Genomic DNA, 13,615 nt, shown 5'->3' with positions numbered 1-13,615 from the left:
AAGTTTTTCCCTACAAAGTTTGTTTGAAGCCACTTCGCTTCTAAGTTCAAGATTTATTTTTGATTTGAATTTCCCCGTAGGCGCTAATGTTAAGTTTTTTTTAACTGTTCAAAATTGAACGAAAAATTGTTCAAATCAAAAAATGAATTATGGGAATGAGATGTCCTCGCCGAGATCTTTCTAACAAAAAAAAATTTGTTCGAATCGGACTATTCATTCAAAAGTTATTAGGGGGGGACAGACAGACAGACAGACAGACTGACAGACATTTTTCCCCATCTCAATACCCTACTTTCCAATTTTTAATTTTTCAATATTTATCTATTTTATTTATTTTTGACTTTTTTTTGTTTTTCGGGATATTTTTAAGATGTATTAAGCCTTCTTTCATGCTTTTTTTCTTCTTTCTCTGATTTTTACTGGGAAAGTAGGCTAAAAAGGTAACAATAATTTAAGTTCTAATAAGTGAAAAAATAAAATCCTCATGTTAAAAGATTTAAAAAAAATATTGAGCATTTTTCCTATAACAAATTGTCTATAACAAGCAGAATGGTGATTATAAATGAATACACTATAATAACCATGTTTTCAGTTTTGTAATAACAGATCGCAACAAGTGACACTTTATGAACTTCTTTAATCATATGGTGCTTTCTGCAGCAATGAATTTGCTTTGCTGAATCCATTTTTTTAATTATGAGAAAAGTTAATGCCTATATTATTTTGCTTTCTGGTAATGTATTTAAGTACAGTTCATTAATTAATGCTAATTATTTACTCAATAGTTTATTTTTTACTGTTTTTCGTTCTCGAGAAACGATAAAATCAAGTCAATATGTCTGACGGCGTATTGGGATACGATATGAGAATGAGGTTTTTGATCTTGGACCCTCTCCTTCCAAAATTCCTGTGTGCGCCACTGATCTTCAGTTACGTTTTATTTTGATCACATAGGTTGTGTTATTGACCAATAAATTAAAGGTTTAATTTCAAACACTGAATCTAGATTCTTCCATATTTTGTGATGACCTCATTGACGATGCTGCCGGGACTTCCTGGACTGTTTGTGGCCGGAATCTTCAGCGGATCCATGAGCACGATATCGTCCTGCATAAATTCTCTCGCCGCAGTCACCGTGGAAGATTTCCTGCGGCCCCGGTGTTTCGGTAAAACTTCGGAAAGAAAAATTGCCTTTTTTACAAAGCTCATTGGTTAGTTCAGTATGCTTTCCTTTGTTTTACTAGTGCAATTGAAGTAGTCATTGATGTTTGCCCTCCTAATTCCTTCTCTAACTTTTTCTTTTGATTTGTTGGGGGGTTTTTTGCTCAAAATGTTTGCTTAATATTTGTTACAGTAAAATGACAGCAGTAAACAGACTCTAAACCTTAAAAAGGTTCAATTCAATTCAATTTATTTCAATCAGGGAAATATATATACATATATATACACACACATACATATATATATATATATATATATATATATATATATATATATATATATATATATATATATATATACATATATATACATATATATACACACATATATATATATATATATATATTTTACAAATATGCATTTCACATATAAAATAAAAAGAAATTACAAACAGAAATATATTTCTCTCAGTCGAATTAAGAATCCCTGATTGAGTAGATGGGAGTAAAGGCTATACAATAGCCTGACTAGCTCCCACCACTCAGAGAAGAGCTTAATTTAGAGCCAGTTTATAACATAATATAAAATTAACAAAATGGTGTTTGGTGGTCATTGTTTAGTTGTGGTCCTAGAACTAACAACATTAAAGAAAAAGTGATTTAAACTTGGTTCGTTCCTTTATATTATCTTCTTTTTATGGTGCAGTTTGCGCTTAGAGGACTTGCTTCATTATGAAAATAAGACTGGAGGAAGATTATGTAGTCAGTTGCAGCCTTTAAGCCAGGGCTAAAGCAGAGCTGCATGCAGTATACTAACAGTTCGGTTATCAAATCCAGAGACTGCAGTTTTGCCTTGTTATGGACTCATCAATCTAGCATCTTTTTTAATAACTAGTGGTATCCACACGGCTTTGCCCGTAATAGAAAATTAAAAGGTCGTTTGGTTCGCCTGTATATTTACAAATAATGTATGGTGAATTTTCTCGCCAATTGGCTTGTATTTTTACTTAATTTATTCTTCAAAGTTGCACATTATTCTTTTCACTCAAGATAGGATTTATTAAACTACTAGTTGCACCCGTACGGCTTTGTCCGTAGTAGAAAATTAAAAGGTCATTTGGTTCGCCTCTATATTTACAAATATAGGATGATGAATTTCTCACCAATTGGTTACGTTCATTCGCTCTCCCATTCCACGTCATGATAATTTCGTAATTTACTCGTCCATCTTAGGATAATTTTGCTCCGGAAATTGTTCTTAAAATTGAAATAGAAAAGGCACAAAATCGAATTTTTGAAAAATCACTTCGAGATGCACACTTAAATGCTACAAACTAACTTTGTGCCAAATTTCATGAAAATCGGCCGAACGGTCTAGGCGCTATGCGTGTCACAGAGATCCTGACAGAGAGACCTTATTATTAGATAAAGATAAAGAAAGAAGATATCTCGCCAATTGGCTTGTGCCCATGTTACGGTTCCACGTTATGATAATTTCGTAATTTATTCGTCCGTCTTATGATAATTGTGTTCTTAAAATTGGAATAGAAAAAGAACCATATCGAATTTTTGAAAAATCGCTTCGAGGTGCACACCCCCATGCTACAAACTAACTTTGTGCCAAATTTCATGAAAATCGGCCAAACGGTCTAGGTGCTATGCGCGTCACAGAGATCCTGACAGACAGAGGGACTTTAAGCTTTATTATTAGTAAAGATAAAGCTGAAAGTCTGTGTGGCTGGATCTCTGTCTCTTACGCGCATACCGCCTAGACTGTTAGGCTGATTTTTCATGAAATTTGGCACAAAATGAGTTCTTAGCATAAAGGTGAGCACCTCGAAGTGGTTTTTCGAAAATTCGATTTTTTTCTTTTCCCATTCCAATTTTAAGAACATTTTCCCGAGCAAATTATCATAGCGTGGACGAGTAAATTACCAAATTATCATTATGTGGAACCGTAACACGGGCGAGCAAATTAAAAAAATTGGCGAGAAAAATTCATCATCCATTATTTGTAAATATACAGGCGAACCAAATGGCCTTTTAATTTTCTACTACCGGCAAAGTCGTGCAGGTACAACTGGTGGTGAATAACTGAGCTGAAGGCAGATGTCATCTCATTGAAGCATTGAGAGCTATGCAGGACATAATCACAGCATCACAATGCTGCCAGGTTAGGTTTGTCCCAACTATAGAGAGCAGTGGAGGCAAAAGAGGAGTAATAAGTAAAAATTAAAAAATAGCACATTGTAAAAATAAACAGTGAGACTTATGGTTTTAATAAAATCTTGCTTGTACATTGGCTAAAAATTTTATATATAAATGCTACACTTATCCGTTTGGATGTAGTGAAGCAGACGAAACTGCTACTCACCTTTTTTTTTCTTCTTTGTATTGAATATATACAATGTCTTTAAAAAAATACTGAAAAAATAAACTTTTGGTTTGTATTTTTCTTTGGCTTTGTGGTTAATACTTGTCTCCACACCAGACATTGATGTATTCATGACATTCTCTTCCCTCTTTTTATTTTTTGTTTTGGTCTCAAATTATTTGAAAGGCTGGAAATTTCTTATAAATTGAACTACTAAAAACTCAAAGCTAAGCTATTAGCTGGTCCCATGGGGCTTTGATATTTTGTATGATAGTCTGAAATGTATGCAAACTTATAACGTTTAGAAACGTAGAGTGATAGATTATAGAGTATAGAAATTCAAACGAAAGAAAAATATCATTTCAAAAAAAAAAAAAAAACAATTTTCCAATACTTGGCTTGATTTCAAATACTTAACATTTTTCAGAAACAAATTCAAATTATTTTTAACTGTTGTGAAAAAAGATTGAAAATCATGTATGTATTTTGATGTAGATGACTGAAAGAGGGATGCATTCAACTATTTTGTCTAATCTTTACTAATAATAAAGCTGAAAGTCTCAATGTCTGGATGTCCGGAGGATGTCTGGATGTCCGGAGGATGTGTGGATGTCTGTAGGATGTCTGTGACGCACATAGCGCCTAGACCGTTCTGCTGATTTTCATGAAATTTGGCACAAAGTTAGTTTGAAGCATGGGGGTGTGCACCTTGAAGCGATTTTTCGAAAATTCGATGGTGTTCTTTTTCTATTCCAATTTCAAGAACAAAACTATCATAAGATGGATGAGTAAATTACGAAATTATCATAGCGTGGAACCGTGACATGGGTACAAGCCAATTGGCGAGAAAATTCACCGTACATTATTTGTAAATACACAGGCGAACCAAAAGACCTTTTAATTTTTTCTATTGCGGGCAAAGCCGTGCGGGTACCACTAGTAAAAACTAAAGTCTGTTTCATTTTATTTCAGCTTTTCTATATGGACTGCTCTGTATGCTTCTGACCTTCATAGTTGAGAAACTGGGAGGCGTGTTACAAGCCTCTCTGACGATATTTAATGTTATCGGTGGACCACTGCTCGGCCTCTTTTCTCTAGGCATGCTGGTCAGCAGGGCTAACAGTAAAGTGAGTAATGTAATTCTTCTAAATACATCTTAATCATATGAATGGTTATATGTGATTATATTCATGTGTTTCTCAACTTAATTTTTTAACTTTAACTCAGTCTTTTTTTTTTTTTTTTCATTTTTATCTAATTTTAAGATTGTTCTTGAGTAGTGTTTTCATTAATAAGTTTTTACTAATAACTGAGTAGGAAACTTTTATCAATGATAACATGATCTGAATTTACTAATACGTTTTTTTAGCTGGAATCTTCTTATTATAAATGTCGCAGCCATTGAGTAATTTAAAACATATTATTAATACTATTACTACAAATTCTTTTCCCCATATACAAGAAGTGAGAAAACTTAATTTTTTTCGAGAACTAAATGTGTAGGGAAAATTAAAAAATATAAGTTACTAGTGTATAAAATTGCTTAGCTGCCTGTTGATTACTTTGATGGATGCAAGAGTTTTTATTCACGTTACTACCTGAAAACGTCAGAGACGCATTAGTCAAGTAATTTTCGGAAATTTCTCATGGTTAAGCCATCGTTGTCTACTTCATGAAAAGTGATGACGAGGATAAGCAAAGCAATATGATGCTTGACATCGTCTTTGTCTGCTTGGCACTAAAAAGATGAAAAAGAGTGCCTTCTTGTAAGACTTTTGAGGCATAAAACTTTTTCTTCAACTTTAGTAATTTATTTTTAAAACCATCTATACAAAATGAATGCATAAGAAAAATGGGTGTCCCTTTGAAAAAAAATTGGCATTCTCTTTTTTTGTAAATTTTATGTGCATGGAAACTTTGACGGAAGTGGAATTAAAATTTAAAGAGACAAAAAATTCTGCCAACTAACCTTTGTTCAACTTACAAAACCTTTGTTGAGTAAGAAAACCCATAAATGTGGCAGACATTGAAAATCAAACAACAGCATGTAATAGAGCATTTGATAATAAATAAATACTAATAAAATAGACTGAAATAAAAAAAGTGAATTCATTATTTTAAAAATATTTATTTAATTAAAGCCTTGAAAAAACCACATGAAATTATGAAATGATTAATTACATGCAGGTCTGTCGATCCACCTCCTCGCACTTCCCCCACCCTCCCTTTAGCATAGTGTGTTAAGATAGTCTTATACACTTCATAGTGATTAAAAGTCAGGGATTAAATGCCAACAAATAATAAAATTTGGCTGCTAAATTTAAAATGTTTTCTGACTACAAGCTGCAAGCTAAATATCTGAATTTTCTTATCTAGTTAATAGAATGTAGTTTTATTAGCAGTACAAAAATTTGCCTGCAGAATTTCTTTGAAATTTTGAGAATTTTTTTATTTTTAAGAAATATGCATGAAAATGGAGAAAAGTAAATCATCACTGAAGGAAATAAACAAATTGTAAGGTTATTCTAAAAAATCAGAGTTAAAAAAAAAATTATTTTGGATTAAAGGGATAGAGAACTTGGAGTGATTTTCATTTCCAGTTTTGTGATTAATCTACTAATTATCTGTTGCAATAAATTGATAATGAACCAATAAACCAACCCAATTTGCTTATTGGTGCATTCTCTGTATAACTGATAACTGTTGATTGATTCATCAAGAAAGATTGCTATTTTTATCTTGTTATTTTATAGGGGTCTACAGTTGGTTTCTTGTTTGCCTTAGCATTTTGTTTTTGGATTGGTTTTGGAGGTATGCATAAAGGGAAAAGATTGCCTAGTTACCACAGATCAACCGATGCATGTCCTGTCAATAATTCTTTACTGCAGACTTCCCATCCCCAAAGCCATTACCTGAACGAATCATTTTCGGAACTTAATTTCACCATTTTCAATAATTCCCAGATCAAAAGTGATGATGCCTTATTTGAAGAGTAAGTATTTATTTTGAACATAGATAAAAATGTGGTTTTAAAAAAATTCCAAAAACCATCAATTTTCTAAAATTTTTGCGAGGCATCTTGCTTTCAGAACGAAAGAGAGCCAGCAAATAATGGACTGTGACTTGCAAAATGCATACAAATACCAGGGATGAGATCCTTTCCTCCCCCCCCCCCTTTTTTTGCCATTTTCAGGCCTCATAACACTCATATTTTTAAAATCTGAAAACATTCCAATTTCTCTAAATTTTTGGTCCCCGTTTTCTTATTTTTTATATTTTCTCCTCCGAATCTTTATTCTCTACAATATCGGTCAAAATCTCCTGTTTGAGAAACATCCAACGACATCAAACACGTGCTTCGCTGAAAACGGCATGCCTTGTTTGAGACATCAATCTTTTTGCATCCTGCAAGTATTTCAATCATTTTTGATGTTTGAAGGTTTTCTACCGTAAGCTACCTAAAATCTGTTTATTTTTTTCATTATTTCAATATATTTATTTCTTTAATTTATTTTAGAAAAAATACAGAAGTAAATAAAAAAAAATGGTCTAGATTAAAATTCTTGAATCTAGTTTTAGTGAATATGGGGCTTAAAAAATCATTAACTCTTCAATGCATTGCAAACAAGCTCCCGATTCTATTTATGCTTTTTCTGTTGCTTAGAATGAACTCTGAGACTGAATAAGTTTAAACCACAACCACAAAATAAGTTTGCACCACAAAGTCATCTTTTTGTAGGAACGCCTTTTCCATTTAATGAAAGTTCTCAAAACAGTATTTATTTTTAGTCAAAGGAGATCTGAGGTGTTTTTCCCACTTCTGGTTTTTCCCTTAATGTGTTCCAATTTTTTTTCTATTGGAGAAATGTACAGTAGAGTCTCAAAAGTTTGAGGTTTCACTTAATCCAAGATGCTTCATTCATAATTTAAATTTAATTTTTTAGTTAATCAAAAAATATTTTTATTAAAATCTGAAAATAGAAATTTTGCTTCTGTAAAACTAATCAACTTCCAACAGGAAATAAAGAAAAGACTGATTGCAATAAAAAAAGTAAGTGTCCAACTTGACACCACATGAGTTTCAAAAGGAAATTAAAGGAACTATTAACCATTTTTGTGTTATGCAATATACATCTCGTACACACGCACTCTTATAGATGCAGAAAACTTGTCAAAATGGTATCGGGCACAGTCAAAGTGCTTATTTTGATTGCTTAAAACTGTGCACATAAATACGCATTGATATCGTGAAAAACTAAAATCGTAATTAGTTTAGACGCAATTAAAGCGTAAATTTATCTTGAAGTTTGAGTAATAAATTTTGCGTGAAGGAAATACTTCTTTTTCTTTGCATAAGGAAGTAAAACATGTCCCTCCTGAGGGGGCAGACATGCCCCTCCTGTCTGCCCCTTCCATGTTGTCTGAATAGTGTCAATTTTCAATCTGGAGGAATTTTCCGGATAATAAGAGTTTGCAGTGATACGAGGTGACATGAGCCCCCAATTAACTCGGATTTTCGAGACTGTACTGTAGTTTGAAATTTTTAAATTTTTTGATTTTTAAAAACATAATGAAGTTTCTGGCAGTTAACTCAGTATTGTCCAGCTAGAAGGATCTGCTCCTTCAAAGTCTTTAGAGTTTTTTTTTTTTTTGTGTGTGTATTTTGGAGCATTCTTGCTCTTGGAAAAGTCCTTGCAATATTTGGGAGGTTCGTTCTTGCTCTATGTTTGTGTGTGGGGGGGGGGGGGGGGCTTACTTGTAAGTTTAGTGTAAAGTCTGACTTTTTTAAACAATGTATGACTATGTATTTTCTACTATTGATTTTCTAATCTAATCTTATTTATATCTATACTAAAATAAATTAAAAATCACTATCTATTTGTATTCTTTTACAGGCCGATACTTTTAGCAGCTTTCTGTTTAAATCAGCATAAATGTATACATTGAAATATTTTGAAGTATTCACCAAAGCTTTTAAATTTTATTTATTTATTTATTTGATTTAGGAATTTTTTTTACTTAAATTCACTCTATGTTCATACACTTTATTGTTTTAAAATGCGTACACAGCAGGCGTTTGTATGAATCATGCTTGTTCTAAACAGTTTTGATTCCATATAGCAGCTAATTCAATAAAGCTGGATTTTACTCTGTTTTGAGAATTTTTTTTCGTTAAAGCAGTTGATTCAATTAACCACTGATTTTATTAACTGACGTCCACTGTTTTTTGAACTAAGGTGAAATTAATACCAGAACCAGTACGTAAAAAAGGGGGAGTTTTCATGTAATCATAGAAAGTTTTTTCTTCATGAAATATTTCATGATATCTGTTTTGGTTAGTGCTATATTTTTAATTTTTCATTACCTGTAATATTTTGTTTTTTAGGTACATTTTCCCCCTGTATACATTGTCTTACATGTGGTATGCAGCTATTGGCTGGTGCACTTGTATGATTTTTGGTCTTGGGTTCAGTTTAATGTTGGGTGAGTTTTACTGTTAATTTTTGCTTTGATTGTGTAAATATTTTATCAGGTTACAGGGGTGATTGTGTTCCGGTATTTTACCGGATTTCCGGTATTTTCATCTTGAATTCCGGTATCTTCATCTTCGAAAATACCGGAACTTCTATATTTTCAGAAAAACCCACTTTTGCAAAATTTAGGGCGATGTTTAATGATACGCCAAAAGTCCAAATTGAAGACGTTTTGTTTGGTATAAAACGTAAGCTACGGTCATGTTTTGTAAACTCTATGGTAATTGTCGAAGAACAGCTGGGGTGGGGGATGGAATAAAGGCTAGATAAGAAGAGGAAGGAGGGTTACTTGATAGATTATTTTTCCATTTATTCATTTGAACTTTGCATGCTCTCATTTAAAAAATGAGATATCTGGATAAATCTGAAGATATTGGCTCCATCGATGCAGGAAAGAAGAACAAGTTTAATTGGGAATGGTTAAACAGAGTAGATTCCTACAGTAAAAAGATGGAAATATGGTGTAAAAAAATTGATAGGGCTGGATTTTGTTTTTGGGTTTCTTGCAACAAGCCCTTTACATATGCTAATGATGGTGTGAAGGCATTATTGCAACATTTTTCTACAAATACTCATAAAAGAAACCAAGAATCATTAAAAATGCTGGTGTATTAGGCTTTAGTGTATTAGTAAATAAATGTAATTAATGGTTTAAGATTCAGATACAAAGGAGGAAAATAAAACATTCTTTGAAAATTTTTAAGAAATGAGAAAAATTAAAAGAATTTATTTCCCACCATGCACAAGGACGTATTAAGTCCAATTAAAACTTCGAGTTATAGCACCAACAAATAATTATGTATATAAATTATTTATATACATAATATAATGTGTACATACACGTAAGTAATATATATATATATATATATATGCCCATCAAAACACTTTTTCTTCTTGGGGAAAAAAAGTTCAGGTATTTTTTCATAGAGTCACAATCACCCCTGAGGTTACTCTCTTGCAATATAATTTTGTAAAATTTGCTTTTTTTTTTTTTTTTTTTTTTTTTTTTTTGAGCTATCAGGATTGCTTAATCATCGCTTATTTGGTTTTTATGGCATATTGTGTTTTGAGATTTTAAATTTTGAAAAAGAAATTTCTATCTGTACGTTACGTTAAGCCATACTTATATTGTATGATTTCAGGTGAGAAAGAGAGGGTGAATCCTCTTCTATTAAGTCCACTTGTTACTTCCTGGAGTAGGGAACAAAGTCCTGTCTTGGAAGTAAGTATGTTAATGTTTCATAATTCTTGTATCACAGTTTCACTCTTGATTAACCCCTATTTCCTCCATACTGCTGGTGCAAGAATGTTAGGAAAATAAATGAAAAAAAGGGCAGGTTATTATAAGCTTTCATTCATTGACATTTTGGCGCTCATATAAAGCAATGAGAAGCATAGGGATGTTGGTAAATTGTGCTATAGTTAGAAATTAAGATATATATATATGTAGTTTATACCATATACATTAATTCAAAACGAGCTGATGTGTGCATCACATTATTTCCTTTTACTCCAATTTAATGTCATTTTCTCATTATTGGCAGTTTTAATGTGATTCAATAATTTACTCTCTAAATATCATCAACAGTGGCCAAATTGAAACCAAATTTAGAAAATAAAAAAAAATTTAAAAAAAAACTGCCAAATTTGTCGCCAAGTTGATGACTAAACTTGGCGACCAAAAGACTGGCGATATATCGCCAAGTGTCAGCCACATTATAACACCACTTGAGTTTACATTGAAATTCACAATGATTTCCTTCCAAAAAGGGGCAAAAGACCCTCTTTGAAGCATCCAAATGCAACCACACTAGGAGTCTACTTACCAAATTTCAACTTTCTAGGACATTTTGTTCTTGAGTTATGCGACATACATACACACATACGCACTTGCAGACGTCACAAGAAAACTCGTAATTAACTTGGGGATCTTCAAAATGGATATTTCGGGTGTCTGTACATTCCTAGGCATATATCCACGTGTGATCGATTTGAAAAATAAACTCAACATTCATTCGGGGGTGAGCAAAATGGAAATGAAGGCCGATTTTTGAGTGAAATTTTTTTTCGCGAATACGATACTTTTTTTTTGTAGAAGGAAGTAAAAGTCTGAAAGAGAACATTAAAGGAATGAACTAATTGTTTGGGTTGTACCCACCTTTTCAATATGGAAAGAGCCCTGTAAAAAGAGGCCCTTGATGATGCATCATTCTCTGCTTCATGTTTATTCATTCATTTTAATAACTTCTTCATTTATTTGTGCACATTTGTTTGTGAATGCACAGCATTTCCCGTTTAACTTACAAGAGCTCTATTTTCGTAGCCGTTAGTGCTAGATACATGCTTCCAATCACAAAATAAGATGTAGAGTTAAAATAAAAGTTAGATCTGAAAATAAAATGTAGCAAAAGAAATAATACTATTAAGTTGTATATGGCTCCTAGGTCCTTAAAGTCATAATTAGGGGGGGGAGCATAAAAAGCAGTTGGAGAATAAAAAAATTGTTATTAGAACCACCAATATTCACGGAGATATGAAACGCGCCATTTTGTGACTAATACCACTTTACATTCTTGGTTTTGAGGTGCCATATAGCAGCTTAATAAATTTGATTTTTTTTCGTCGAATTGTGGGGGCTTTTGTAGTGTGTTCTTACATATGTTTTTTCTCTTTTATTTTTCAACTGTATTGAAAATGATAAATATGTACTGCCTTTTGCTTTAATAACTTGCATAATCATTGTTCCTCTAGTTGGCCCCAACTCATTTTCAGCATGGTCTTTAAATTTTAAACTTAATATCTCCTTGAAGTTTGATCGTAAATGCTTCAAAATTTTCGTCTGTATTGCTTTTTTTATTGCCTTTTTTTTTTTTTTTTTGGAAATAAAACTTTAGAGGGGGGCAGGAGGGGGGTTAAATAAAAAGCTTTCCTAATATTTCACTATTTTTTTTCATTTGCTTCAAACTTTTAATATCTTATCTCTGCATGCTATTTTGATCATTTTTTAACACGCTTTTATTAGTTTCACCTGTATGTATGTATCTTGTAACGGAATCTTGCAGCTCAAATTTCGTTCACTTCCTGCTATCGGATTCTTTTGAAATTTGGCATACGACCTCAGACCCAATGACAATGCAATATTCTATAATCAAATTAATTAACTCTTTTAATTGTTAGTTTCCTCCAATTTTAATCAATATTTTGGCATAAATCCAACAATGTGAAAAAGGAAAAATTAAAAAAAAATACATTAAAAAATGCTCGCAAAAATTATTAAAAAATATCTACAAAAACCTTAATTTTTCTGCATCAGACAAAATTTGTTCCAATGTTCCAAGGTGATTAGAACATGAAATATAATTGTTTTTAACTAATTTCATTCCAAAATTTAGGTGAGCCTTCAATTAGAAATTCATTGCTGATCAGACCATTGTTGAACAAAACTTTTATTCAAATGCATCTCAAATTTCCAAAGTAATAAGATATAATTTTCGCAAACATACATCGATGACTCACAGTAGTTGCAATTTTGCCTGATAATTCTCCAATATAAGACTAAAAACAGAAAAATAAAATAATAGTTTAAAGAACTAAAAAAACACGCTTTCGTAGCAAAATGAACTAAAAAGTGAAAAATACTCTTTGGATGATAGTAGTTGAACAATCACTTAATTTTAATGTTATACAAAAAAGCGTGGGGGCTTCTTATCAGTTGTCTTGAATTTCTCCCATTTGTTGTCAAAGCAAAAATGTAAATAGACAGAGCACCCCCACGCTTTTTTGTATTACATTAAAATTAAGTGATTGGTCAACTACTATCATCCAAGGATTATTTTTCACTTTTTAGTTCATTTTGCTACGAAAGCATGTTTTTTTAGTTTTTTAAACTATTTTATGTAATTTGAACTATGCGTCTACAACCTAAGTTGGGAAAATAGAGGTCTTGCAGGTTGAACAGAAACTCACTTTATATTCAGTTGGCGATTAACCATTGTTTTAATGAACTTTCGTTAAAAATTAATCAATTCACATTTAGTTTTGAAAAGTCATAAGGCTCAAATTATTTGCATTTTCCAGACAATGCAGATGGTGGAGAATACTTAACAGATGTAAAGGAAAGGCATCTGCTGGAAGTATAGTACCTGAGAAAATACTGGATTGCGTATTGTATTGTTGTGTGATACTGGTAATATATTCATAGATATTGTAGCTAATTGAGAAATAGCCTCCTATGCTGCAAAGCTGTGACCACTTATGAAATTATATTATTACTCTTCCTATATTTGCCCCAGGTTGCCCTGGGGCCTTCAAACAAGAAAGTGATAGTTTTGTAACATGGGAGGTTTTTCCCCCCAAATTGTGATTAAACTAGACATTTGATGTTTTATAACACATTTACAGGTCTCGTCTTCCATCACTCAGCTACAACACACAAGTAGCTTATTTTTATATGTTTTTAAAGCTAAATATATTTTTGGGTTTTTTGAATGAATGTGTTACAATTATTTAAATCTAATTGATTCTTTAAAAATATATTCCCTCAGTTT

The 13,615-nt window shown here is 32.0% G+C and overlaps 1 protein-coding gene across 1 annotated transcript in view; it reads left to right on the top strand.

The window, feature by feature from the left end:
• Positions 1-13,402, top strand: part of LOC129232622 (putative sodium-dependent multivitamin transporter) — a 37,919-nt gene extending 24,517 nt beyond the window's left edge. Inside the window, exons 7-12 of the mRNA XM_054866754.1 lie at positions 1,007-1,211; positions 4,507-4,661; positions 6,288-6,526; positions 8,921-9,018; positions 10,211-10,290; positions 13,361-13,402. Coding sequence (XP_054722729.1) covers positions 1,007-1,211; positions 4,507-4,661; positions 6,288-6,526; positions 8,921-9,018; positions 10,211-10,290; positions 13,361-13,402 — 819 coding nt within the window. The remainder of the gene's footprint in view (positions 1-1,006; positions 1,212-4,506; positions 4,662-6,287; positions 6,527-8,920; positions 9,019-10,210; positions 10,291-13,360) is intronic.
• The last annotated feature ends 213 nt before the right edge of the window (positions 13,403-13,615 follow it).

This window comes from Uloborus diversus, unplaced genomic scaffold (genome assembly GCF_026930045.1).
Source record: "Uloborus diversus isolate 005 unplaced genomic scaffold, Udiv.v.3.1 scaffold_13, whole genome shotgun sequence".
NCBI classification, from domain to species: domain Eukaryota; kingdom Metazoa; phylum Arthropoda; class Arachnida; order Araneae; family Uloboridae; genus Uloborus; species Uloborus diversus.
Note: the sequence above shows the minus strand (reverse complement) of the source record. Positions and strands in the feature narration are given on the sequence as shown.